Source organism: Dermacentor variabilis, chromosome 3 (assembly GCF_050947875.1).
Source record: "Dermacentor variabilis isolate Ectoservices chromosome 3, ASM5094787v1, whole genome shotgun sequence".
NCBI lineage: Eukaryota > Metazoa > Arthropoda > Arachnida > Ixodida > Ixodidae > Dermacentor > Dermacentor variabilis.
This window is the reverse complement of record NC_134570.1, coordinates 8,588,751-8,611,109: the sequence shown is the minus strand read 5'-3', so window position 1 is coordinate 8,611,109 and position 22,359 is coordinate 8,588,751. Positions and strand designations below refer to the sequence as shown.

The window sequence follows — 22,359 nt, the reverse complement described above, 5'->3', positions numbered from 1 at the left end:
TGAAAACACTGTGCTCGCTACTTTCCTGTCGAGAATGCTCCGACATGCTGGTAACGCACATGCTGTTCATGACTTGGAAGTACCGGGCTCGCAGCGTTAAAGAAAGGAAATGCAGACAAGACATAACGATTATTGTTATGTGGTAAGATACAAGCCAAAGGATGGAATTTTGTTTAAGACTGTCGTATGGTGGGCTGTACGTGTGCCGGGTACCACAGGCATCAAGGAAGTCCCGAAACTCCTGCGATGAAAACTGTGGACCATTATCAGAAATGAATTGTTCGGGGAATCCGCAAGAAGCAAATAGACTCCGCAACCGCTCGATAGTCTTTACAGCTGTAGTTGAGCTCGTAGGAAACACCTCAATTTATTTTGAAAACGAGTCAACGCACAAAAGGAACGTCATTCTGTCAAAGTAAAAAAAATCCAAATGCACTCACTGCCAGCATCGGGCAGGAAATGGCCATGGTTTGAGCAAGGAATGAGGAGCACTGTTTTGCATGGCTTGGCAGATGCTGCACCTCTTTACCACTTTTTCCATGCCTGCATCTAGCCCTGGCAAGCATAGCAGGCTACGTGTGAGCATCTTCCCGCATGACGCCCCAGGGTGTTCGGCATGCAACAGTCCCAGCACCGGGTCTTGCAAAGTTGTTGGCACAATAACACGACTTCCCCACGTGACACATCCTGCTTCTAATGATACCTCCGTGCATCTGTTATAGTACGGCACCAGTTCCACGTCTTTGACTTGTGATGGCCATCCTTGCTAAACCTTGCTAAGCGTGCAGTCATACTTGGTCGCTTTAGCAACATCCATAGCCATCAGTGGCGCAGTTTCAAAAACAGTGAGGGTATCTGTCTCTTCCATACCAGTTCCCCTTAAAATAGGCAGTCTGGACAGTGCATCTGCAACTTCCATTTGAGATCCCTTTCTATATCTCAAGTCATAGCAATAAGAAGGCAAGATTAAAGCCCATCGTTGCATGAGAGCGGCCACCAAAGATGGAACCTGCTTCCATGGCCCTAAGATGCCCATCAATAGTTGCTGGTCCATGAACAACGTGAAATGTCCGCCCATATAGATAGCAATGAAATTTCTTGAGGGCAAAGATTATCGCCAATGCTTCTCGCTCGATCTGGGCATAGCCACACTCAGCTTGCGATAAAGTCCTGGATGCAAAAGCAACAGGTTTTTTTATACAATTTGGAAGTATGTAAAAATAAACGCACTGAGCCCATACTGCGACGCATCACAGCTTGGCATCAAGGGCTGCTTTGGATCATAGTAAGCAAGTACCAGACTGGTCGTGAGCAAGTTCTTTGTTTCTTGAAAAGTGAGAGCGCATTTGCTTGTCCAATTCCAATGCTTGCTATTCTTCAACAGCTCATAGGGCGACACAGCCACGGTTGCCAAGTCCGATAGGAATTTAGCGTAGAATGTTACTATTCCAAGACTTCAGTTCTGTACCATTCACGGGCTTGGGTGCATCCTTTATTGCCCTTACTTTCGATTCCAATGGCTTGATTCCCTCCGCTGAAATTCCATGGCCCCGGCAGCGAACTTCGCTGCAAAAGAGCTTGCATTTTTTCCATGTGCAGCGTCACATTGTGATCCTGTAATCGTGTCAACACATCTTCCAGCTTTTGCTAACAGTAATCAGCACTCGCACTCCCAATTGTGACATCATCAATGTAACACCCCACATGAGGGACGCCTTTGAGAATCCTGTCCATGAGTGACTGGAATATGGCAGCACTTCCGATGCCATAAGGGAGCCGCTGGTATTGATAAAGACCTTGGTGTGTGTTGACAGTTAAAATCGCCTTTGCATCCTCGTTAAGTTCTACTTGATGGTATGCGGTAGCAATACCTTTGAGCCTGCTAAAGTTGCGAACAAATCTTCTGGCAACGGAAGAAGGTAATGGTCAGCCAGAAGCGCAGGCTTCACCATGACCTTGCCGTCGCCACACAGCCGCACTTTTGCTCCTCCATCCTTTGGTACCACCACCAACGGGGTTGCCCAATCGCTTCTGGTGACTTTTTTCAATACCCCAGTCCATTCTAAGGCGTCGAGGTTGAGTTCTTCAGACACAGCTTGCTTCAATCGCAGGATAGGCCTTGCAAAATATTGGCTCGCTGTTTGGCTTCAAATGAACTTGTGCTTTGTAGCCCGTTATGAACCCTATCTGCGGTGAAAACTCTGCCTCAAATTTCTTCTTTAGTTCATCCACGGCATCATCTTGCTCTACAGCTTCAACTTCTTGCCAGTTCAATTTAAGCTTTGTCAGCCAGTTGCGACCAAGCAGACATAGCAACCTTCTTCCACCGTCATCTACTATCAGCACAGGTAAAATATCAGTTTGATCACCATGCTCGACTTGCACATTCACTAATCCTACGACTGGCACCAGTTCCCACATGTATGTCCTTAAAGGAACAGTCACTTTCTTGATAGTCAGTTGTGAAAATTTGGGCTGAAAAACAGACTTCGACATGATGGTGATGGAAGCCCCCGTGTCTACCTGCATCTTTAAAGGGACACTAAAGCGAAACAATAAATCAGTTTAGACTAATGAAGCATTGTTTGAGAACCCTGCAGGCAGTCATAAAAAAAAATAGTTTGATTATTAGATGAGAAAGTGAAGGTCCAAGTATCAGTATTTTAATTTCGCGCCGAAACCCCAGCGCCGATACATCAGCGTGACGTCAGAGACTCCGAAGTATGTTTTCGCATTTGGGCCGCGTTGGGTGAATAAAGGTTCCAGAAACTTGCCATGTTTAATATTTGGTTCCTTTAGAACACAATGTAGTCTATCTGTACCGCTATATATAATTAGTAGGCCCTAGAAAATGCCATCAAAATCCAAGATGTCATAGACCCTAGGTGCGGGAACTTAAGTAGGCGTCGCCACCCGTATTTCGTTCTTGCACTTTTTCTGGCTTACCAAATGTCTTATCGTTGTAAGAGTGGTGTTTTTGGTGTTGTAGAACGGTAATTTACTGATGCAGAAGGAATCATTTTTCACTTTAGTGTCCCTTTAATATTTTGCGCTTCCATGTGAACAGTGACATAGCACGCCAAATTATTTGTCATACTGTATATTTCTTGTTCTTCGTCCGAATCGTCTCCTGGGCTATTGATTGCATTCAGTGCCTTCATTCTGCCTGTGCACTGTCTGCACATTGTTCTCAAGTGACCTTGCTCACTGCAATTATAACACTTATACTTGCGATACTGGCAACTTTCCGCCATGTAACGTTTACCGCAACGGAAACACTCTAGGCACTCATTCTTGACTCGATAGCGATCCCTAGTTTGATTACCTTGCCTTAGAACATCAACTTCTAGTCCGGAGTGCCTTTGTGAACTACCTTGGTGCTCTCCTAACGCCATTTGCCGAGTCTGTGTGGATGCTAGTTCACTGTTTAACGCAATTTTGCATGCCTCTTTGAATGTCGGCTCTTCTGCTGTAAACAGCTCACGTTGCGTATCGGTGCAGCGTAGCCCGATAACTAGCCTGTCTCTAAGTGCTTCGTCTAGAAATTTGCCAAACTCGCAACTTTTGGCCAGGTGCTTCAGCTGAACCACAAATTTGGCTAGTCTCTTGCTCAAGTTGCACTCTTCAGTTAAACCGGCCTTTCACCGGTCCTCGGTTCCACATGGCCTTTCGGGGACTGTAGTGACTTTTCAGCAGAACCGTTACCGCATTATATGTTCTTCTTGATGGGAAATGTGGTATTAGCAGGGTCTTCAATACCTCATACACTTGACGACCTACTACAGTCAAGGATACAGCCAGTTTCTTCCCTTCAGCCATATCATTTGCCGAGACGTAAAGCTCAAATCTTTCTAAGTAGGGCTCGAAGCTATCGGTCCTTTTGTAAAAAATACCTTTGCCATTGCAGTGCCATCCACGCAGCATTCGTCTTCAGCAGCAACCGAAGAAGCAAGTGGCAAGCCGCCCCGATCCTACTCTCATCACCTGTATAGCAGAATGCGGTAACCGAGAAGCCGTACTCCAGAAACAACATTGGCCAGTACAGAACAAGGAATCAGCGTTTATTCTTCTGATGCACTTTTTATAGGCAGCCGTTGCTTATCCGCTGCTGATATCAGTGCACGTGATGATGAAGTGGCATGTCATGGACTTGACGTTACGTCATCATAGATGCCACTGTAATGAGTGAAGGGAGAGCCTTGTGGTACATTGTGGCAAATTGAGAATGTTGAAAATGCGGTGATGAAACACTGCAGAACAGCAGCAGCTCAAAGGCCCTCGAATGGCCAACAAAAAATATGATGTTGGCTAGCAGTGGCATAAGCTGTCAGACGAGAGAGAATGAACATCACCTAATCAGGGGTTGGCACGTAACCAGGCGTACGAGGAATGGGCCGAGAGAAGAGTTCGCTCGGAGATATGAAGGGGGGGGGGGGGGGGGGGGCCTTGAACATCACTGGTATCGAAGTCGGTGTTGTTGGGGTCCAGACCTGAACCTCTGAGGCTCGACAAAACTAGGAAGACCCTGGCTGTCCCTGGAGAGATCTGCGGAGCGTAGGGCTCGGCTATTCCTGCTGCACCTGCCGCTGTTGTGGTTTCTGCTCCTGGTTCTGATCCTGAGCCACCATATGGAGAGAAGAGGTCCCCTGGGGGCGACCTATGGAGCAACGCTCCAGAGAAGCCAGTTACACTTGGACGGCCTTGGACTCCGACGTCTGGCTCTACTGTGCATCTGCACCGCTAGTCAGCCACTCCTCGACACACCGCTACCACCGTAAATGCAAGTGACACTGCAGTCAAGGGACTGCCACCCGAGTAACTAAGACTTCCGATGATGCTGTTTTTTTTTTCTTGTTTTCAACTGAGAGTGATTTTACCTTGCATGAACTAACACGGCTAACTGTACCTTTGTACTTCTTGTGTGCTGTTTGGTATTCTCTTGCTTTCTTTTTCTCATAATGAATATTAAGTCTGTTAAGAATATTAAGTCTGCCTCAGTTTAACAACGAACAATCGAGGAATGTGTCATCACAGCGACATTGCAATGGTCACAGATGTTCACAGCCAGCCACTCTGGCGCCACGTAGGCACCGTGAGAGGAAGAAAATTCGTTACTTAAGAGTGGCATCTAATGACCTTGTGCCGAGAAAACTGGACAGTCGAAGCTGCTCAGCAATAGCAATCACTGGCTTTTCAGGGTTGATGATGATAATGATTATTTATTGGCATTCCCTTTGAAATGGGGTGGTGACAAACAGTCACCTAGCCTGTTTGAGTTAACCAGTTATGCTACATATGCTTTTCAATTTAGAATTTTGTATACATTTCCATAACCTTCTTTCTCTTCCTCAAAAGTTCTGTATCTACCTTGTACTGCTACCTATGACTCTAACAGATCCGTTTGTATCAATCTCTTCCCTGCTTTTTTTTCCACCAACAATAGAAAACATCTCTTGCTTAACTTGACTGCTGAATGGTTGATGCTTCCGTCCATTTTCAATCAATGAACTTCTGGAAGATGTACATTGCCGATGGGTCTCACTGCATGAATCCCTTCGCATCCCATTAGAATGTGCCAAGTGGTCTCGGAGTTGTGTATATTTGTTCCGGTATGTTTTTGTCCTTGGGCAATGAGCTCGAGCCTCAAATAGCAAGGCACTGCCTTTGTGTTATAGTACAGATACTCCCTTCCAATTTCTTTTTTGTTTAATTCTTGTAAATCTCCATAGTCTTTTTTGTTTCCATTCTTTACATCCAATTCACTGTCTTTTTCTCACTCCTGGTTGTCTATTTACACTTTCAATTACCCTGTACTTGGTTGCCAACTTTCCTGACTTCTTCCTCCATTCTGTGTCCACACCTTTTTGGTACAGATAGTTATGCACTTTAGCCACCCATTTATTTGATCCATGTTCCCACTCACTTTGGTCCATCCTCCACCTGCTGGAGAAATTAAATGACTTGAATGACCACTGGAATTCTTATTTCTGTTTGTCACAAATGGGAATCAGCTTGAGCATTTGTTTAGACCAAAAACAAGATTTTACCACATTAAAGAAGGCGGGAATCTCCATAACTGCATGTAGTTTCAACTGCTGTGGATTTTCAGCTTGAGGCATGGTTTTATTCATGCTCATGCAACGGAAGTGCAATATGACCTGCACAGAAGAGAGGGTCCAAAGCGGAAAATTCAAAGGCACGAGCTGCTGTACTAGTGCAGGAATGGGAGCAGAGATTCCTCGAACAGCCTGCCGAAAGCTGCAGTTGTTGCAGGTTTTATATATGCACACGAGAAAATGTTTCCCAATTCAAGTGATGTGTCAAAGATTAATCTAATAAGCAATATTTCTTGCATGTTCAAGACGTCAATAGGTAGCAATTTTGCTTCCACCACCATTCCGACGCAGGACCATCCTTTCGGCAGGACAATGCATACATGCAGAGAATTGTTACATGTTGCCTGGAGTTTATTTTTGAAGGTTAACATTATTCGCTGCGGCATCAATAGACTGTAGCATACAATACCATTCACGTAAACTTTATGTAGGAGCACCACGCAGTGGCAATCACTGCCCTAGCATGATCTCAGCCTTATATCGGAGTACTTGCAAAATTGCATAAGTGCACCCACAAAGCTTGTCCCCTGTAGTTGCCAAGAAAGGCGCTTCTGCCAATTGCCGCATCAAGAAACATTTGGTATTGCACATAAGGAAGAGCATGCCCATCTAGTATCAATAGTTATCTTTTCATGTGCTTCTGTGTAAAAGCCATGAAGACTCTCTTCTGGAGTTAGCTGCAAACCTCTGTGTGCCAAATAGTGGGAGACATTGGTTGTTGCTTTCTGCAGTCACTGCAGAGTGGTGCAACGTGAATTTGACACGCTCCAAGTGCAGATGTCATCTGCACACATCATGATGTGAATGCCACAAGGCAGCTTCTTCAAGTGGATAGGCCATAAAGAGCTAAGCACAGCCCCCTGTGCCATACCCTTCTTCACCTTGCTCTCAAGAGAGCTCATCGTGTGGTTTTTGCACATTGTTTTCTGGTCAGCACTTGTCTCATTGTCTTGAATGGTCAACACCAAGCACAGCAGTTGAACTTTTGGGTACAAGAGAAACCGTTCTTCACATTTTTCAGTAACCACCAGAGCAATGGGCTGTCTTCACAGACGTGAAAGCCTCATATTTCATATGCTACAAACCATATGAAATATGAACAGGGCTCGCAACAAATGCCCAGTAACCCAAGGCATGGGTTACATCCATCACATGGCCGCTGTTGCTGGTCACACTGTAATATTCCAATATATTCCTGGATACTGTGACATATGTGTAAATGAATAAGTAGATCTAGCTGCCCGCAGAGCCTACATTTAAATATTGGCCAACCCTTCCCCTTTTGGTAAATGCACGCAAGCAAAGCTTGTCCTGCATGCACCTGACCTTCATCACGGTTAAGTAACCTACAGGTAAAGGTGCCGGATTGCTTCAGCCTCCCACTCCCTCAGCTCAGGATCTTCTTGTTGCTGTCAGATTGCCAGGACTTGGGCAGCTCTAACAGCTGGATTGGCACACAGATGGTGAGCCCTTTCATGGGCAAGTTCTCACCGCCACTTGTCGAACACTGCCCATTCCTCGGGGGAACACACATGTGGCTGTCCCGTCCATTTTTCTGAGACTGAACTGAATGGAATTAGCACCCTCTGCTGCGTTACAAGTCTGACCGTCGCCTTGGTCAGGTGCTCCGCAGCTGCTGGAAGCAAAGCCGGCGCAGCATGCGCGAAACCCTTTCCTGCCCTTTCCTTCCCTGGCTGAAGCAAAACAGCTCTGATTGGAGTGTGCGCATATGTAGCTGGAACCCTTGCTAATGACTCACGCTCCAGCGCCAGTGCAGCTGTGAACTCGCCAAACCACCCTTTCCCGCAGTTGCTGTGCTCTGGGAGCAACTAGGTTTTTGCGTGACCACTACAACACCACTTGTGAGGCAATACAAGCTTTGCTTAAATAATTTCAGGTCAATGTACTTTGCAAAATCTGATGCGTCAGCAATGGCAGCGAAATGCACCCACATGGAAGAGAATTGCAAGTGCTCCCAGAGCTGCTCCAAAACTTCCTTGGTTGCTTCCATCCCTGTACTTGTGAAAAAGAGTTCAAAACAGAATGCTGCAAAACGCAAGGACACCTGTGTCCTGTGCATTGGGGGACGTATAGAAACCCCAGTTGGTCAAAATTAATCCGAGGTCCCCCAATATGGCTTGCCTTACAATAACATTAGGGTTTTGGCACATAAAACCCCAGAATTTAATTTTTAGAGGGCTAGATGCACACAGCACATTCTAATTGAAGTTTAATTGAATTTTGGGATTTTACATGCCAAAACCATGATTTGATCATGAGGCATGCCATAGTGAGAGACTCCGGGTTAATTTTGACCACCAGGGGACCTATGACGTGCCCCCAATGCAGGAGATACGGGCGTTTTTGCATTTCAAAGTGCTGTCTAGTCATTTTCTTCGTTCTTTTTGTTTCAAACTGTTTTCACAAGTACAGGGATGGAAGCAACCAAGGAAGTTATGGAGCAGGTTTGGAGCATAAACTGTCCATTTTGGAGCAGTAGATACGCATTTTGGCGCAGCTTGGTAACGCTCAACAGCAGCGAAATTCAGGCAGATGAGGACAAGGTTTTCTTTATTTCCCTTTGCAGAACGCTATTAGGTTATGGCAGATCAGTTCTGCGGAAGTCTGCAAGGCAAGCAAATTTCAGGCAAGAGGATATTGTGATCCACCCGACTGTAGCATGAAGCTTTAAAGGAAACCTATACGTGTTTCTCAGAAACAACTATTAAGTTACATACCAGCTTTGGCAGCTAAATGTGGCCAGAAGAAAAATAACCAAGGGCTTTATGTGAACAGTGCCCACTTTGTGCTGATAGGCTTTTGTTAATGCTAGTCGTTTTTGTTTTTTTGTCATTGTGAACAACCAACTAAGGTTTAACATTCATTAGCTAACATTTATTACCTTACATATTCGATAAGGTCCCAATGTAAAGATTGTGCAATATATTGAGAAATGGCCAATTACAGCATATATAGCAACCTAAGTCATGTTGTCCTTTTTATTTTTGACAAAATCGCAGACACACACACACAAAGAAAAAGAAAGCTTACGATATTAAAGGAGAACTCATGTTACAATGCATCCCTGTGCCAGTAATATATGCAGACTCAGAGTAAACGTCGTCATCTAGTACATTGTGCATACACTATTAAGCACCCGTAAACTAGGGGCGTGATCATGTAGTGGTTCGGAAAGTGAACCATTACAAGATTGTGCTACTTCGTGTTTGATAAGTGCTGAAGCAGTGCAGCAAAGCTGCTGACGCATCGAGAACAGAGCGCAGCTGCTCATCTTCAGCGCCTGTATTTGATTGGGTTTGTGAAAAGATTTATGCAATCTTTGGCGCAAAGTAGCGCGATCATGATCGCAGCATTTTTAAACACAAGCTTTTTTTATCTACTTCTTCAGCCTTTCCACTACTGCTGCTGCTGCCCGTCTTGAGAGGTGGTTCAAAGCGTGTGTGTACATGGCAAGAGCACAGCAGAGAGGAATGGCAATGCAACAAACTCATTTGGACCTTTCCATTACATCAACACAATGCCCTCTGGAGCTTCCAGGGCATCGCCACAATAACCTCTTGACTGCTGCAATTATTTGCGACTCCCCGCAAAAGCATTGCAGAAGCTGCAGCGCTTACCTTTGTAAAAACGTGCAACAGTCCAGAGCGGAGGGAAAGAGGAAGTAGGGAGAGGAGGCAGAGAATGGGTAGAACGAATGTAGCCACAAAACGAGTGCATAACGGCCTTGCCAATCTTCACTTGCAGCTCGCATACATGGGGGAGGGTGAGAGAGGGAAAAGGCAAGGATACCCTACTACTAGACACGACAGTGGTTACAGACCAACTGAATAAATTTAAGTTCAAGGTACGGTACAGTATGTTTCTGCTATTTCTGAAAAATAACCACCATGCAAATTCACCTAGCAGACAAATGGCACAGGGAGGGCAGGCGCAAAGCCACATTAAAGCACCGTAGTTTCTAGGCAACACTATGGAAGCAGCCACACATCAAATCCGCACTTCTGTGCCCGCTGCAGTAGCTTTACAGCAATGGCAGTGCTCGAGGTCATGGGCTCGATCCCGACCGCCACAGTCGCATTTCAGTGGGGAAGTGCGCACTGAACAACAAATATCCAGAGTGACCACCATGAACAACGCCCGCCAATTACAGTGAACGCTATTCATGTAGTGCAGTCTGGTAATTCTTTATTCTTGGCGACATTCAGTTAAGTGGTAGATTGCCACAGAACAAGTGTGGAATTACTCCCCTGGTCATTGCATGTTTGCCGGTACTATATCACATCACTTGCTGAGGAAAAAACTAAGATATTTTTTAAAGCAAAGAAAGGGATAAAAATTTTCACTGGCTTTCTGATCTCCATAGTCGACCAACATTTTGAATAGGCTCGATTATTTGGGCTAATTCACGGTTCTGCCACAGATGCCATGAAGCCAATGTAAAATCTCAACAAATAATTTGTACGCCAAACAATGGTTTGTTAAAATCACCAGACTATCTGCACAAGTCGCACTGTGAACATCATTGCCACGAACACGAATTCGGTCATTTACATTTTCGCTGAAAATTTATGACCACTATTTGGCCGCTAAGGATGACTAAATACAAAACTTTACATCCTTGGTTTATGCTCTGCAATGGCAAAAGCCTGATTTTGTGTGGTGTGGTTGTGCAGAAAATAGTGCTGGCATAGTGCAAATTACAGTGACGATTGCAGTTGCCACTGGATATTTGTGGTCAAGTAGATTCATGAAAGCAAGCAGGTCATTTGTTGGTAAACAGCATCATCATCCTGGTAAGAGGATGTGGTGCACATGCAAAATATATTTGGAAAAACGCATGGCATGCGCCATTAATTGACATAAATGTAAAATAGAGTGCACAAGAGAGTACTAAAGTGTATTGCGAAATTGATGAGCTACACGCTGAGCAGGTCATAAGACTTATTCACTCAGCATGGCTTCCTGAGTGCCCCATAAAACGAACTTCTTTAGTTGGTCTACATAGTACACAGATGCGCAATAGTCATGTAAAACATTCACAATATGTTGTATAGCACAAAACAATTTTGATTTTTCTATGGCCAAGTTACAATGCACCACCGAACAAACCTACACTCCAAGGACGCCGATGCTGAAAGGGATCGATTCCAGGAGTAAACACTAGTCAATGCATGACTACGGCTGAGTGGTTGCCAATGAAAACGTAAATCCTGTTAAATATGGCAACTTCATTCAAAATTAGTGTTTTCAAGCAGGTTGGTACAGCTCGGTGGTTTGACCCAAGATGGCGCAATCGGAGCAGCACTTCTACCTCTGCAAGTATGGAATACCAACACACCTAATGTATGGTTTTTTAAAATATACTTTCTTGCCCCCACCCCTAGCTTCCTTTTATTATAGGTTTTTGCTTTTTTGCCTCTTATTTCTCGTGCAAGGGAGTTTCTGTTCCTGATACACTTCTTTACGCAGGGTAACAAATAGGCACTTACATATGCACCACCAAACTTCTTTGCACTTTATTAAAAAGCTTTCTCTCATTCTGGCATTTTCCTTGTCAGAACTGCTACCTTGAAATAAATGCGATAGGTGACAAAGGGATTGGTGAGGACAAAGTCAAGCACCTAGATAAATACAGTGAGAATGATAATGTTCAAAGCACTATGGAGTCATGTCCTAAAATACCTCACACAAGCGGTGCATAGCTTGCTGTGCCCCTAGAATTATATGTGACCATACAAAGAGTAGGAGGAGGAAGAGAAGGAACGAAAGGTAGGTAGGTCAACCAGACACATGTCCGGTTTGCTACCCTACACGTGGGAAGGGGTAGGAACAACTACCAACCTCAATGTTGTGAAGCCAGCGCTGAGGTGGAACATACTTATACTCTCCAAATACAGGCCACAAAGGTCGATGTCCTTCACTGAAATGTTCAAAATGCTGCAATGTCAAAAGGTCCAGCATATAAAAATTGAAGTGAGCAAAATCCTCTATCAGTTCAATGCTTACTGTGTTGGCAGGTACGAGTCATACTTGATCCGGTTGTTCATGCAATAGTGCCTGGGCTGCAACAGAGGAAGCAGTCACAGGTGATCAATCAAGAGCAATGGAAGTGTGCAACACTCTCAATCACCCCTCTCTCTTGGAGTATCCAGAGAAATGCAGAGAGGATAGAAAAGAACCCATCTCTAGCTCTCTCACTGATAATGTTCAATGCTTTCAATCTTTTGTCAAACATCTTTCCAAGTTTCAAGAAATCTAAGAAAGTTTCTCAACTGTCCTGAGCATGAGTAGTGCAGAATCAGGAGTTTTCTCTGGCAAAATCATGTATTATAATTGAAAAGTGCCGTGTGTTTAAAGGTACACTAAAGAGAAACACTAAATCAGTTGAGGCTAATAAAGTATTCTTTGAAAACTCTACTTTTGTTAACTTCGTGGTAATATATTGATTATTAGAAGAGAATATTAAAGTCAAAGTTCAATTTCTTGAATTCCACAGCACAACCCCAGTGCCGGTATGTCAGTGCGAAGTCACAGATGTCAAAGTATTTTTTTCATATTTGGGCATTATTGGCTCAGCAATGTTCCTAATACTTGCCATGTTCAATCTTTGGCTCCTTCAGGACACAATGTGCTCCATTTCAGAGCACATTGGCGTAGCCGGGGGGGGGATTGAAGCCCCCTCCCCCCATTCCTACAAAAAAGAAAGTTTTAAGGAGGTGAGCTCCAAAAGCGTGACATGGATGAAAGGGCTAGTCCGAAGGGGGAGGAGGGGGTTGTCATGTGGCACTGAGCCGTGCTACCTCAAGGACCGTAGAAGATAGTGCCAACCTATCCACATCGAACCACTTTCTCTTCCTCTCTATCTCTCAAGTCACCGTACTTTCACCGCAAACGCTGTCATTTCTATAGTAGTAGCATTCCCTTGCCTTCTCATGTCACCTTTTCTCTATTCCCTTTTCCCCTCCCCTTGTATGGGAACTGCGAGCGATGAGTAGCAAGGCTGTTAATCACTTGTTTTGCAACTGCGTCAGCTCTTCCCATTCTCTGCCTTCTCTCCTCCCTCCTCTCTACCATCCTATGTATAGTCTGGTACAACTTTAGAAAAAAGGGGGCACTCCTCAGAGGCGGATGCACATGAGCATCCACCAATGGTCGCGCACTCTTGACTGATGTCATGAGCCAGACAGCCGGTCACCCCGATGAAGGAGAAGATGGCTGCCTGCACTTCGAACTGGGCCAAGTGGCGTCAGCTGTGTACGTCAGCCCCTCGTCAGAGTGAAATCCCAAACTGTTTGTGATCGTCTATGGTGGCGGAAATATTACTGCGAGCTTATGATGCATCATTTGTGCCGCGTGCATTTATTCTGAGCCGTGATTTAACGAAGAAATATTGCAGTGAGCATCGCTGATGCTGTGCTATGCTTTGCATGAAAACAGGATCCCACGGCGACACACAGCTACAAACACACATCCTGCGTGTTTATTCCATGTTTTATTTTGCTCCCGAGTGAAGTTACGACAAGGAAAGTTTGCCAAAGTCTGGTGCCTACTGTTAGCGGCAGGTGTTTCGTGCGCTGTGTCACTGCATTTTTCGTCGGACGGGGTGAAGTGATGGAGCAAAACCATTCTCAGGAGAAATGAGGAAAGCGTGCGCGCATGAAACAAACCTACAAGGGTCTTAACAGAAAATATTTGCAAAAGAAGCCTCCAACGCAAAGATTTCTTGCCCTCAACTTAGCGTGAACCATCGTTGTAAGCACTGAGATAGTCAAGCGTCTAGCGGTGGTGTTCAAGCGTTGTGGAGCACCGTCGATCGATTGCTGTCCACCAGTACTCCCTGCACGCACAAGCTGTAGAATGCGCTCTGTGACACAATCACGCATAAGGTGTACTGCCAGCGCTCAATATGCTTTCCCACCACACAGTTCCGCAAGTGACTTTTGTCACTTGCAATGAAGCTGAAGAGCAGGCGACGGGCAGTGCTGTAGAAGGCACAGGGTTATTTTTCTCTCGCGATACCATATGGGCTGTAGCAAATGAGAGCTCTATAAACCAGTCATAAAAATACAAAAGCTTTTCTTTATACCGAGAATTGCGCATTTCGGAAGCGCAATTTTTTGAGCGGGACTATTTTAGTCGCAGAGGCATTCAGCTGTCGCACTTCAGTCATCTTGGCGGGGCCTCCACTTTTTTCTAAAGTTGTACCAGACTATAGCTTCCCTCTGGACTTGGGTATGGTAGAAAGGTAAGCGCTGTGATTTCTGCAGTGGTTTTGCAAGGGGTCATGGATAGTTACAGCTGCCAAGAGGCTAATCGGGCGATCAATGCCCAGGGAGCTCCAGAGGGCATTATGCGTATTCGACGCGGTGCAAAGGTCCAAATAAGTTTCTCATATCTCATATCTTCTTTCCTCTTTGCTACACTCCTCCAATGTATATACACGCTCTGAATAACCCCCGACGTGGGCAAACTTAAAAAAACAAGGCTTCGCTTTAAAGATGGCTGATTTGCACACGGTAAAATATAACAAGGATGGGGATGCTGGGCCAAGGAAGCTAAGAAACTGCCACAACAAACAAGTGGGAGGGCTGGTAGGAGAATAGCTTCGAAGTCCACAAAGAAACAGAAATACAGGAATGTTAGCAGTCACTGTGCCATTCAACAAATTGGTGAAAGTTGGAGATAATGACAGTGACTAACCGAAAAGAATATTAAGAAGGGGAGTCAAGTGATGGATACGAGGAGAGGGGGACGCGTATAAAAGCATCAAGAAAAAAGTTGGAGGATAATTATGGACATACGAAGAGTGCTCTATCACTGCACGACTCACTCAACACCAGACAGCCATGGCCAGTTGCCTAGATGAGGTTCCCCTACCATGTGCTGCTTGCTGCGGAGAGCCCATCCTAATTAAACGTGTCAGCCGGGTGACAAGAGATACGACGCTTTCAAATCTTTTGGAGCTACTGGCCCTTACTTTACTGTGAACAACAGATGCCGTAATTTTCCCAAAGGCTTCTAAACAAGAAGCAGCCGTGTTTCGGACTGTCTGCATCATCAGTTCCCAAATGTGATCAAATAACAATATGCGTCACGTGATGACTACAATACTATGATCGCAAGTTACTTCCAAATACAGAGTCTGTCCTGAAAGTGATGTCAATGAATTTATTGTGATGCGACTGTACGTCGGAGCATGGTCTAACCGGTTGAAAGTGGTAGTGAAGGAACCCAGCTAAGCAGCACTCCGTCGCTGTGTGTGCAACGGAGTGAGGTGGCTGCAAAATGTGCATTCTCATTGTTAAAACATTCTTATACGAGGAGTTATATATATTGTGAGACGAGGTTTAGGCAGCCAGTCTCTTCTTTATTCTCCCGAGTGAGAGCCCCACCACCAGGGTCCAAAACGGTGATGATGAGTATATACAGGTGAGAATATGAAGCGTATGAATAATGCTCACACTAATTTCCCCACACGCGCAAGCGGCCAGACAGGCCGCGACTTAGCCAGGAGGGGAACGCCGAACGAATCGTTTTAGGCGCGAAACGTGAACGATCTCCGAACCACGACAACGATGGTCGGAAGAAACGTCTACGGGAGTAACGCGATAGTTCACGGGGGATGTTTGTTCGTTAATAATATAGGGTCCAAGAAAGCGGGATTCAAACTTCTCGCACAAACCGGGTGTACGAATGGGCGTCCAAAGGAGCACTTCCTCTCCAGGACGAAAGGAGACGTCACGACGAGAGATGTCGTAACGTTGCTTGCGATCTAGCTGACTGACTTCTGTGTTGAAGCGAGCACGTTGACGGCATTCCTCAAGTCTCGAGACGAACTGTTCGGGTATACTGGCCGAGGTGTTAGTTGGGGCATTGAAGAAAGCGGCGTCGATGGTGAATGTCGGGGAACGGCCGTAAACTAGGTAGAAAGGTGAGTATCCCGTAGTTCGTTGGATAGCGGTGTTGTGAGCAAAAGTCACGAAAGGTAAAAGTTTGTCCCAGTTGTCGTGGTTTGGCCCGATATACATGGATATCATATCTACTAGTGTGCGATGAAATCGCTCGGTTAAGCCATTTGTTTGTGGGTGATATGCGGATGTTGTCTTATGAACTGTGCCACAAGCTCCGAGTACTTCTGCTAGCATTGTTGACATGAAAGTCTTGCCGCGGTCGCTTAACAGTACACGAGGTGCACCATGGCGCAGCACAATGGCATCTAGAAAGAAGGTGGCAACGTCGGAGGCCGAACTAGAGCGTAGAGGAGCGGTCTCTGCGTAACGTGTGAGCTGGTCAACAGCTGTCACGACCCATCGATGACCCGCTGGCGTTATGGGCAGAGGGCCGACTAGGTCTATCCCAACGATGGCAAACGGTGTCTCGGGACATGGAATGGGCTGTAAAAGCCCAGCAGGAGGCGAAGTCGGTCGTTTCCGCCGTTGACACTGAACGCAAGAAGCGACGTACTTGGCCACAAAGGTAGACATGCCTGGCCAAAAGAAACGGCTCCTAACGCGGTGGTATGTTTTGTGGAATCCCAAATGGCCAGCAGATGGGTCGTCGTGCAAGGCTTCAAGGACTTGTGTGCGCATCGAACGTGGAAGAATAGGTACCCAGCGGTGTCCGTCGGAGTTGTATACGTAGCGGTACAGCACATCGTTGTCAAGCTTAAAGAGTCGCAGTTGTCGACATAATCTGGCATTTGGTGCAGATGTAGTTCCGCACAGGCGTTGGATGATGCTGTCGCAGTAGGGGTCAGAACGTTGACACGAGGCGAGGTGAGTGACGCGATTGGAAGATAATGTGTCAGTAACTGATAGAGGTAATAACGGTAATAACGGGAGAGACGACTTAGTCTCATCATCAAGTGGCGAGCAATGGGGAGGTGTACTCGAAGCTAAAAGTGGCAGCGGGCAGCGAGAGAGAGCGTCAGCATCTTGATGCTTTTTCCCAGACTTGTAGACAACGTCAAAATCGTACTCTTGTAAGCGTACCACCCAGCGACCAAGTCGTCCGGACAAATTTTTGATTGACGACAACCAGCATAAGGCGTGGTGGTCGGTTATGACCATGAAATGGCGTCCGTAAAGATATGGTCAAAATTTTTGGATTGCCCAAACTACTGCGAGACATTCCTGTTCTGTCATCGAGTAATTCTTTTCGGCAGGTGTTAGTGCGCGACTGGCATAGGCAGCAACTCTCTCTCGTGAGGTGGTATCACGCTGTAAAAGTACAGCACCGATCCCATGGCCACTAGCGTCGGTGTGCAAGCAAGTTGGTGCGTTCTCATCGAAGTGACAGAGGACAGGGTCGGTGGTTAATGCCTGCTTGAGGGCTTGAAAAGAAAGTTCACATTCATCTGTCCAAGGGAAAGCAGTGCCCGACGTGAGCAACTTGTGTAGCGGCGACGCCACGGCCGCAAAATGACTGATGAAGCGGCGGAAGTAGGATGCCAGGCCCAAGAAACTTCTCAATTGCTTTTGATATTAAGGGCGAGGGAAGCGAAGCATGGCAGCAACCCTTTCGAGATCCGGTCGAACGCCATCTTTGCTGATAAGATGGCCCAACACTTTGATGTTCTTTCTGGCAAAATGGCATTTCTTGGTGTTGAGTTGGAGTGCAGCGTTGGAAATGCATGTGAAAACTTCGTCCAAGCGCTCAAGGTGCTGACGAAAAGTTGTAGAAAAAATAACGATGTCATCTAAATAGCACAGACAGGTCTTCCACTTAAGGCCACGTAAAACTGTGTCGATCATGCGTTCAAATGTTGCAGGGGCATTACATAAACCGAATGGCATGACGTTGAACTCGTAAAGTCTGTCTGGTGTTGCAAAGGCTGTCTTGTCCTTGTCCGCATCGTGCATGGGGATTTGCCAGTATCCGGATCAGAGGTCTAGACTAGAAAAATATTCTGCACCCTGGAGGGAGTCAATGGCATCGTCAATTCTTGGCATCGGATATACGTCTTTGCGCGTGATCTTATTAAGGGCTTGATAATCGACGCAGAATCGTACAGAGCCGTCTTTCTTGCGAACCAGCACGACAGGAGACGACCAAGAACTGGAGGATGGCCGAATGATGTCTCTCTTGAGCATGTCATTAACGTTATCCGCAATGATTTTCCGTTCTGCGGAAGACACGCGATACGGGCGGCGGCGTACAACCGAACTGCCTTCGGTTTCGATGCGATGTACTGCGACGGAAGTGCGCCCCAGAAGCTTGGAGTGGACGTCAAATAAGGCTCTGTGTTTGTGCAGGAGTGCCAGAAGGTCTTCTTTCTGTGCAGCGGTCAAATCGGGATTTATCGCGGCCGTGAAAGCAGCGGTGGTAGACAAAGGTGGTGATTCGGTGTGAAGCGGTACCAGCGAAAGAGGCTCGGTGTCAGTAAAGCAGGTCACAGTAGAACCCTGGGAGAGCACAACTGGCGAAGAAGTAGGGTTATGAACAGCGACTAACGCTCTACCGTCCTGAAACCGTACTAGGCTAGGAGTAAGGCTAAGCCCACCAGAAATGCAGTAACCGCTCGGTGCAAGGAACACATCACCATTAATAATAGTGTCGGAAGTCAGCATCAGAATATGCTCATTACCCGCGGGAATGAAACAGTCGGTAGACGTGACAAAACGCAGGCTATGAGCATTGACAGCGGACGAAGATTCAGTGTCCGTCATATGAATAGTTCGCTGACGGCAAGAGATGAAAGCTGAGGCGGAGGACAGGAAGTCCCATCCCAAAATCATTGCGTAAGTGCACGAAGATAGCACGACGAACTGAATGTGGTGGAGGATGCCATCAATGAAAACGCGCGCAGTGCAAACACTGGAGGGCTGAACAAGAACTGTATTAGCAAAACGAAGGGGAGGGCCATTATACGGTGTCTTCACTTTTCGCAATCGAGAACACAAGTCAGCACTAATAACGGAAAGCGATGCACCTGTGTCAACCAAGGCTTCGATTCGGACACCTTCAACACACACCAAAAGTACATTTGACGGGCGCTCCGGAGGAGTTTCACGTTGTCCAAAAGATGCAGCTTTCCCTCCTGAAGCTGCACCATTTAGTTTTCCGGGCGGTGATCGGAGGATGAAGTAGCCGGTCGTAGAGGGGAAGAAGAGCGCCGCATCGGTGATGGAGAGCGACGACGCGGGAAACGCAATGAACCGGCAGTGTTGAAGTCCTGTGGAGATGGAGAACGTCGTGGATAATAATCGTAGTCAGAACGCCGACGTCGTGGTACAGGGCCAGAAAACTGATCCCTTTCAAAGCCGTCATAGCCACGTCTTTCATCTTGCTGACGGCGTCGGCAAAACCTGGAAATGTGGCCACGGATGCCGCAGTAGTAACAAACCGGTCGAGGTGGGCTCCATGCGTTATAAGACGGAACAGGCGATGGCCTTGTAGTGATAGGATTCAGGGACATGTGCGGTGCAGGTGCCTGTTGTGGTGGCTGCTGGGAGGGTGGCGCTATAGAGGCAACCTGAGCGTACGTTGGCGTATGGATAGGGCGCGGGCTCGTGATTTGCGGGCAGGTCACGGCAGCTATCTCTTCCCGCACGATATGGCGTAGGCCGCCACCAGGGGGCATCAGATGGACCTCAGGAGGGTTTGACGAAGCTTGGGCGTGCAGTTCCTCACGGATGATGGAGCGAATCAAAGCACGTAGCTCGCTGTCGTTGGACGCCTTGAAATCAGACGTGTCAGGGTGTAAGCGGAGCATATGAAGGTCATCGAGACGCTGACACGTACTGATGATGTCGGCGACGGTAGTGCGATTCAGCACTACAAGAGCATTGAATGCCGCAGTCCCAATACCCTTGAGCAGGTGGCGTACACGGTCACTCTCTGCCATAGAGGTGTTCACGCGGCGGCAGAGGGCGAGCACGTCCTCTATGTACGAAGTGTAGGACTCGCCTGAGTGCTGTACACACTCAGCAAGCTTCTTCTTAGCGATATCGGAGCGGACAGACGAGTTCGCGAAAATCTGGCGTAGATGGTGTTTAAAGATGCTCCAGTTGACCAAATCGAGCTCATGATTGGAAAACCAAGTTTTCGCAACTCCGGTTAGGTAGAAGGCGACGTGAGCAAGTTTTGCTGATTCGTTCCAGTGGTTAAAGTCACTCACGCGCTCGTATAGCTCCAACCAGTCTTCAACGTCGTCGCCTGGAAGCCCAGCAAATAGCGGTGGATCCTTCTGAGGGGTGGAGACTGTCCAAGAAGGTGTTCCCGCAGGAGTAGGCAAGGTGGATGTCGTGGTACCGGTCTGCTGGTCTTGTGACATGGTTGAGTGCAGTTGGTAGATGCGGCGACCCGAGCGGAGCTCCAGGGATGTAGCGTAGGTGAAGCTGGAGAGAGACTGGGAGCGAGAGGGCGAAGGAACCGGACAGCACACTCCACCACTTGTGAGACGAGGTTTAGGCAGCCAGTCTCTTCTTTATTCTCCCGAGTGAGAGCCCCACCACCAGGGTCCAAAACGGTGATGATGAGTATGTACAGGTGAGAATATGAAGCGTATGAATAATGCTCACAATATATCCAGTCGAACCTACTTTTACCAATATTCAAGTGCCATGAAAATTCCATTGTTATAACTGGGTTGCATGAAAAAATTTTAAAAATTGGGGGACGCTTAAGCTTCGCCTTCAAGAGTGGAACGCGACAGCGTTCTAGTCGACCCGCCAAGGGGTGTAAGACAATGCGCTACGGCACAGCGATCACTTATGAGGCGCCCCGCATCAGACTTTGCACCCACCAATCACGCGGTGAGCATCGAGCAATGCAGCGTTCGGCGTGGCAACGAAACGTGTGCCTGAACAAGCAGAACGAACCAAAGAACTCAGTGTCTCGGAGGGGGAAACGATCTATGCGAGCCAAACGTCGTGATCAGCACGGACAGCCGGGCTGCGACGCGCCTCTCACCGGTCCCAGCACAGCCCCAATGCGTGCATGGCATGCGACCTGTCGGGGCAGCGCCGTACACTGCAAGGAGGGGGTCTTCTGTGTTTGCCGCAAGATGGCTCTGCGTGTGCGGAAAGCGCAGAAGAAATGTAGCGGAAGCATACTTCGCTACGCTTTTAACTGCAACTTCTGCAACTTGCATGCTCATAATTACCGATATACACAGAAGTATAACTTTCTACGGCACAGTTATAGGGCGACACTGCATTCACTAGAGGCATTTTTGTCCCACTTTGAACGATCGAATTCATGGCCGAGTGGTAGCGTCTCCGTCTCACACTCCTGAGACCGTGGTTCGATTCCCACCCAGCCCATCTTGCAAGTTGTTTTTATTTATGAATTGCCTTCCGAGATTTTTCGCTCACGGCCAACGCCGCCGACGCCAACTTTTCTGCGTCACGAGCTCCTTAACGCTGTCGCGTTAATAGAGGGATGCCAGAGCTGATAGGAGAAAACTATATAGGCAGGGAGGCCAGTGCCCGTCCCCACCATCTTCCTCCACCCGGCTGCCAATTGCGTTCACTCGTCTGCTTCCTGGGTGCTCTAATCATGCGTAACAAGTGGCGGCTGTAGGCGTTAAAGAATGGCACTGCTATAACAATTGCAAAAAGGTATCACGGGTGAAAAGCAATATGCGAGTACCGCCGAGGCATCCCTTTGGTGGCCCCAAAAGGGGCCTTTTAAAAATTGCGAGAAGGCTGAGAAATCCAGAAGAAACGCTGAGGAGAGATCACCACAAGCATCTCACCACGTACTTCTCACTCACTTGCATGAGAAAAGTTTACGTCCGTCAGCCATGCATGCATTACGCGAAGCTTGCCAACATCCTTCTCCAAGGCATTCAAGCACTCTCCATAGTGCAGCAGAAGGTTCCTCGTGAAAACAAAGCCCCGGAGGGACTGAATCATGCCGGGCCTCCTGTGAGGACAATGTTGAAGCAGCCTGCCCTACCGCACCATCACTGCCGTCGTCGCCGTGACTATCCGATGCACGTTCGTGACGACTGTCTCATCAGTTAGAAGCACTTGGTTTCCAAATCTATAGCCATGCGCTTTCTTTTCACCAGCAACATCGTGCATTGCCGATGATCAGCGGGCGGATCAGCCATCTCCCTTTTCGGCAGCGAGTCAAGTGAAGTTGGAAAACCGCGTGGCCAGGAACGTATTTGACACAACCAACAAAAACGAATGCAAGTGATTAAGCTGTTCGCAGAACTTCACTGAAAGAGGAGCCAGCGAGCAACATGTGAGCAATCTGCTTGCGGCGCAGT

At 47.1% G+C, this 22,359-nt stretch overlaps 1 protein-coding gene across 6 annotated transcripts in view; it reads right to left on the bottom strand.

The window, feature by feature from the left end:
- The window catches only part of LOC142575120 (uncharacterized), a 132,006-nt gene that overhangs the window by 72,279 nt on the left and 37,368 nt on the right, over positions 1 to 22,359 (bottom strand). For all 6 annotated transcript variants that reach the window (XM_075684127.1, XM_075684130.1, XM_075684128.1 and 3 more), the window contains 2 exons: positions 12,144 to 12,199; positions 11,979 to 12,057 (listed from right to left, as the gene is read on the bottom strand). In XM_075684127.1, the coding sequence (XP_075540242.1) occupies positions 11,979 to 12,057; positions 12,144 to 12,199 (135 nt within the window). The remainder of the gene's footprint in view (positions 1 to 11,978; positions 12,058 to 12,143; positions 12,200 to 22,359) is intronic.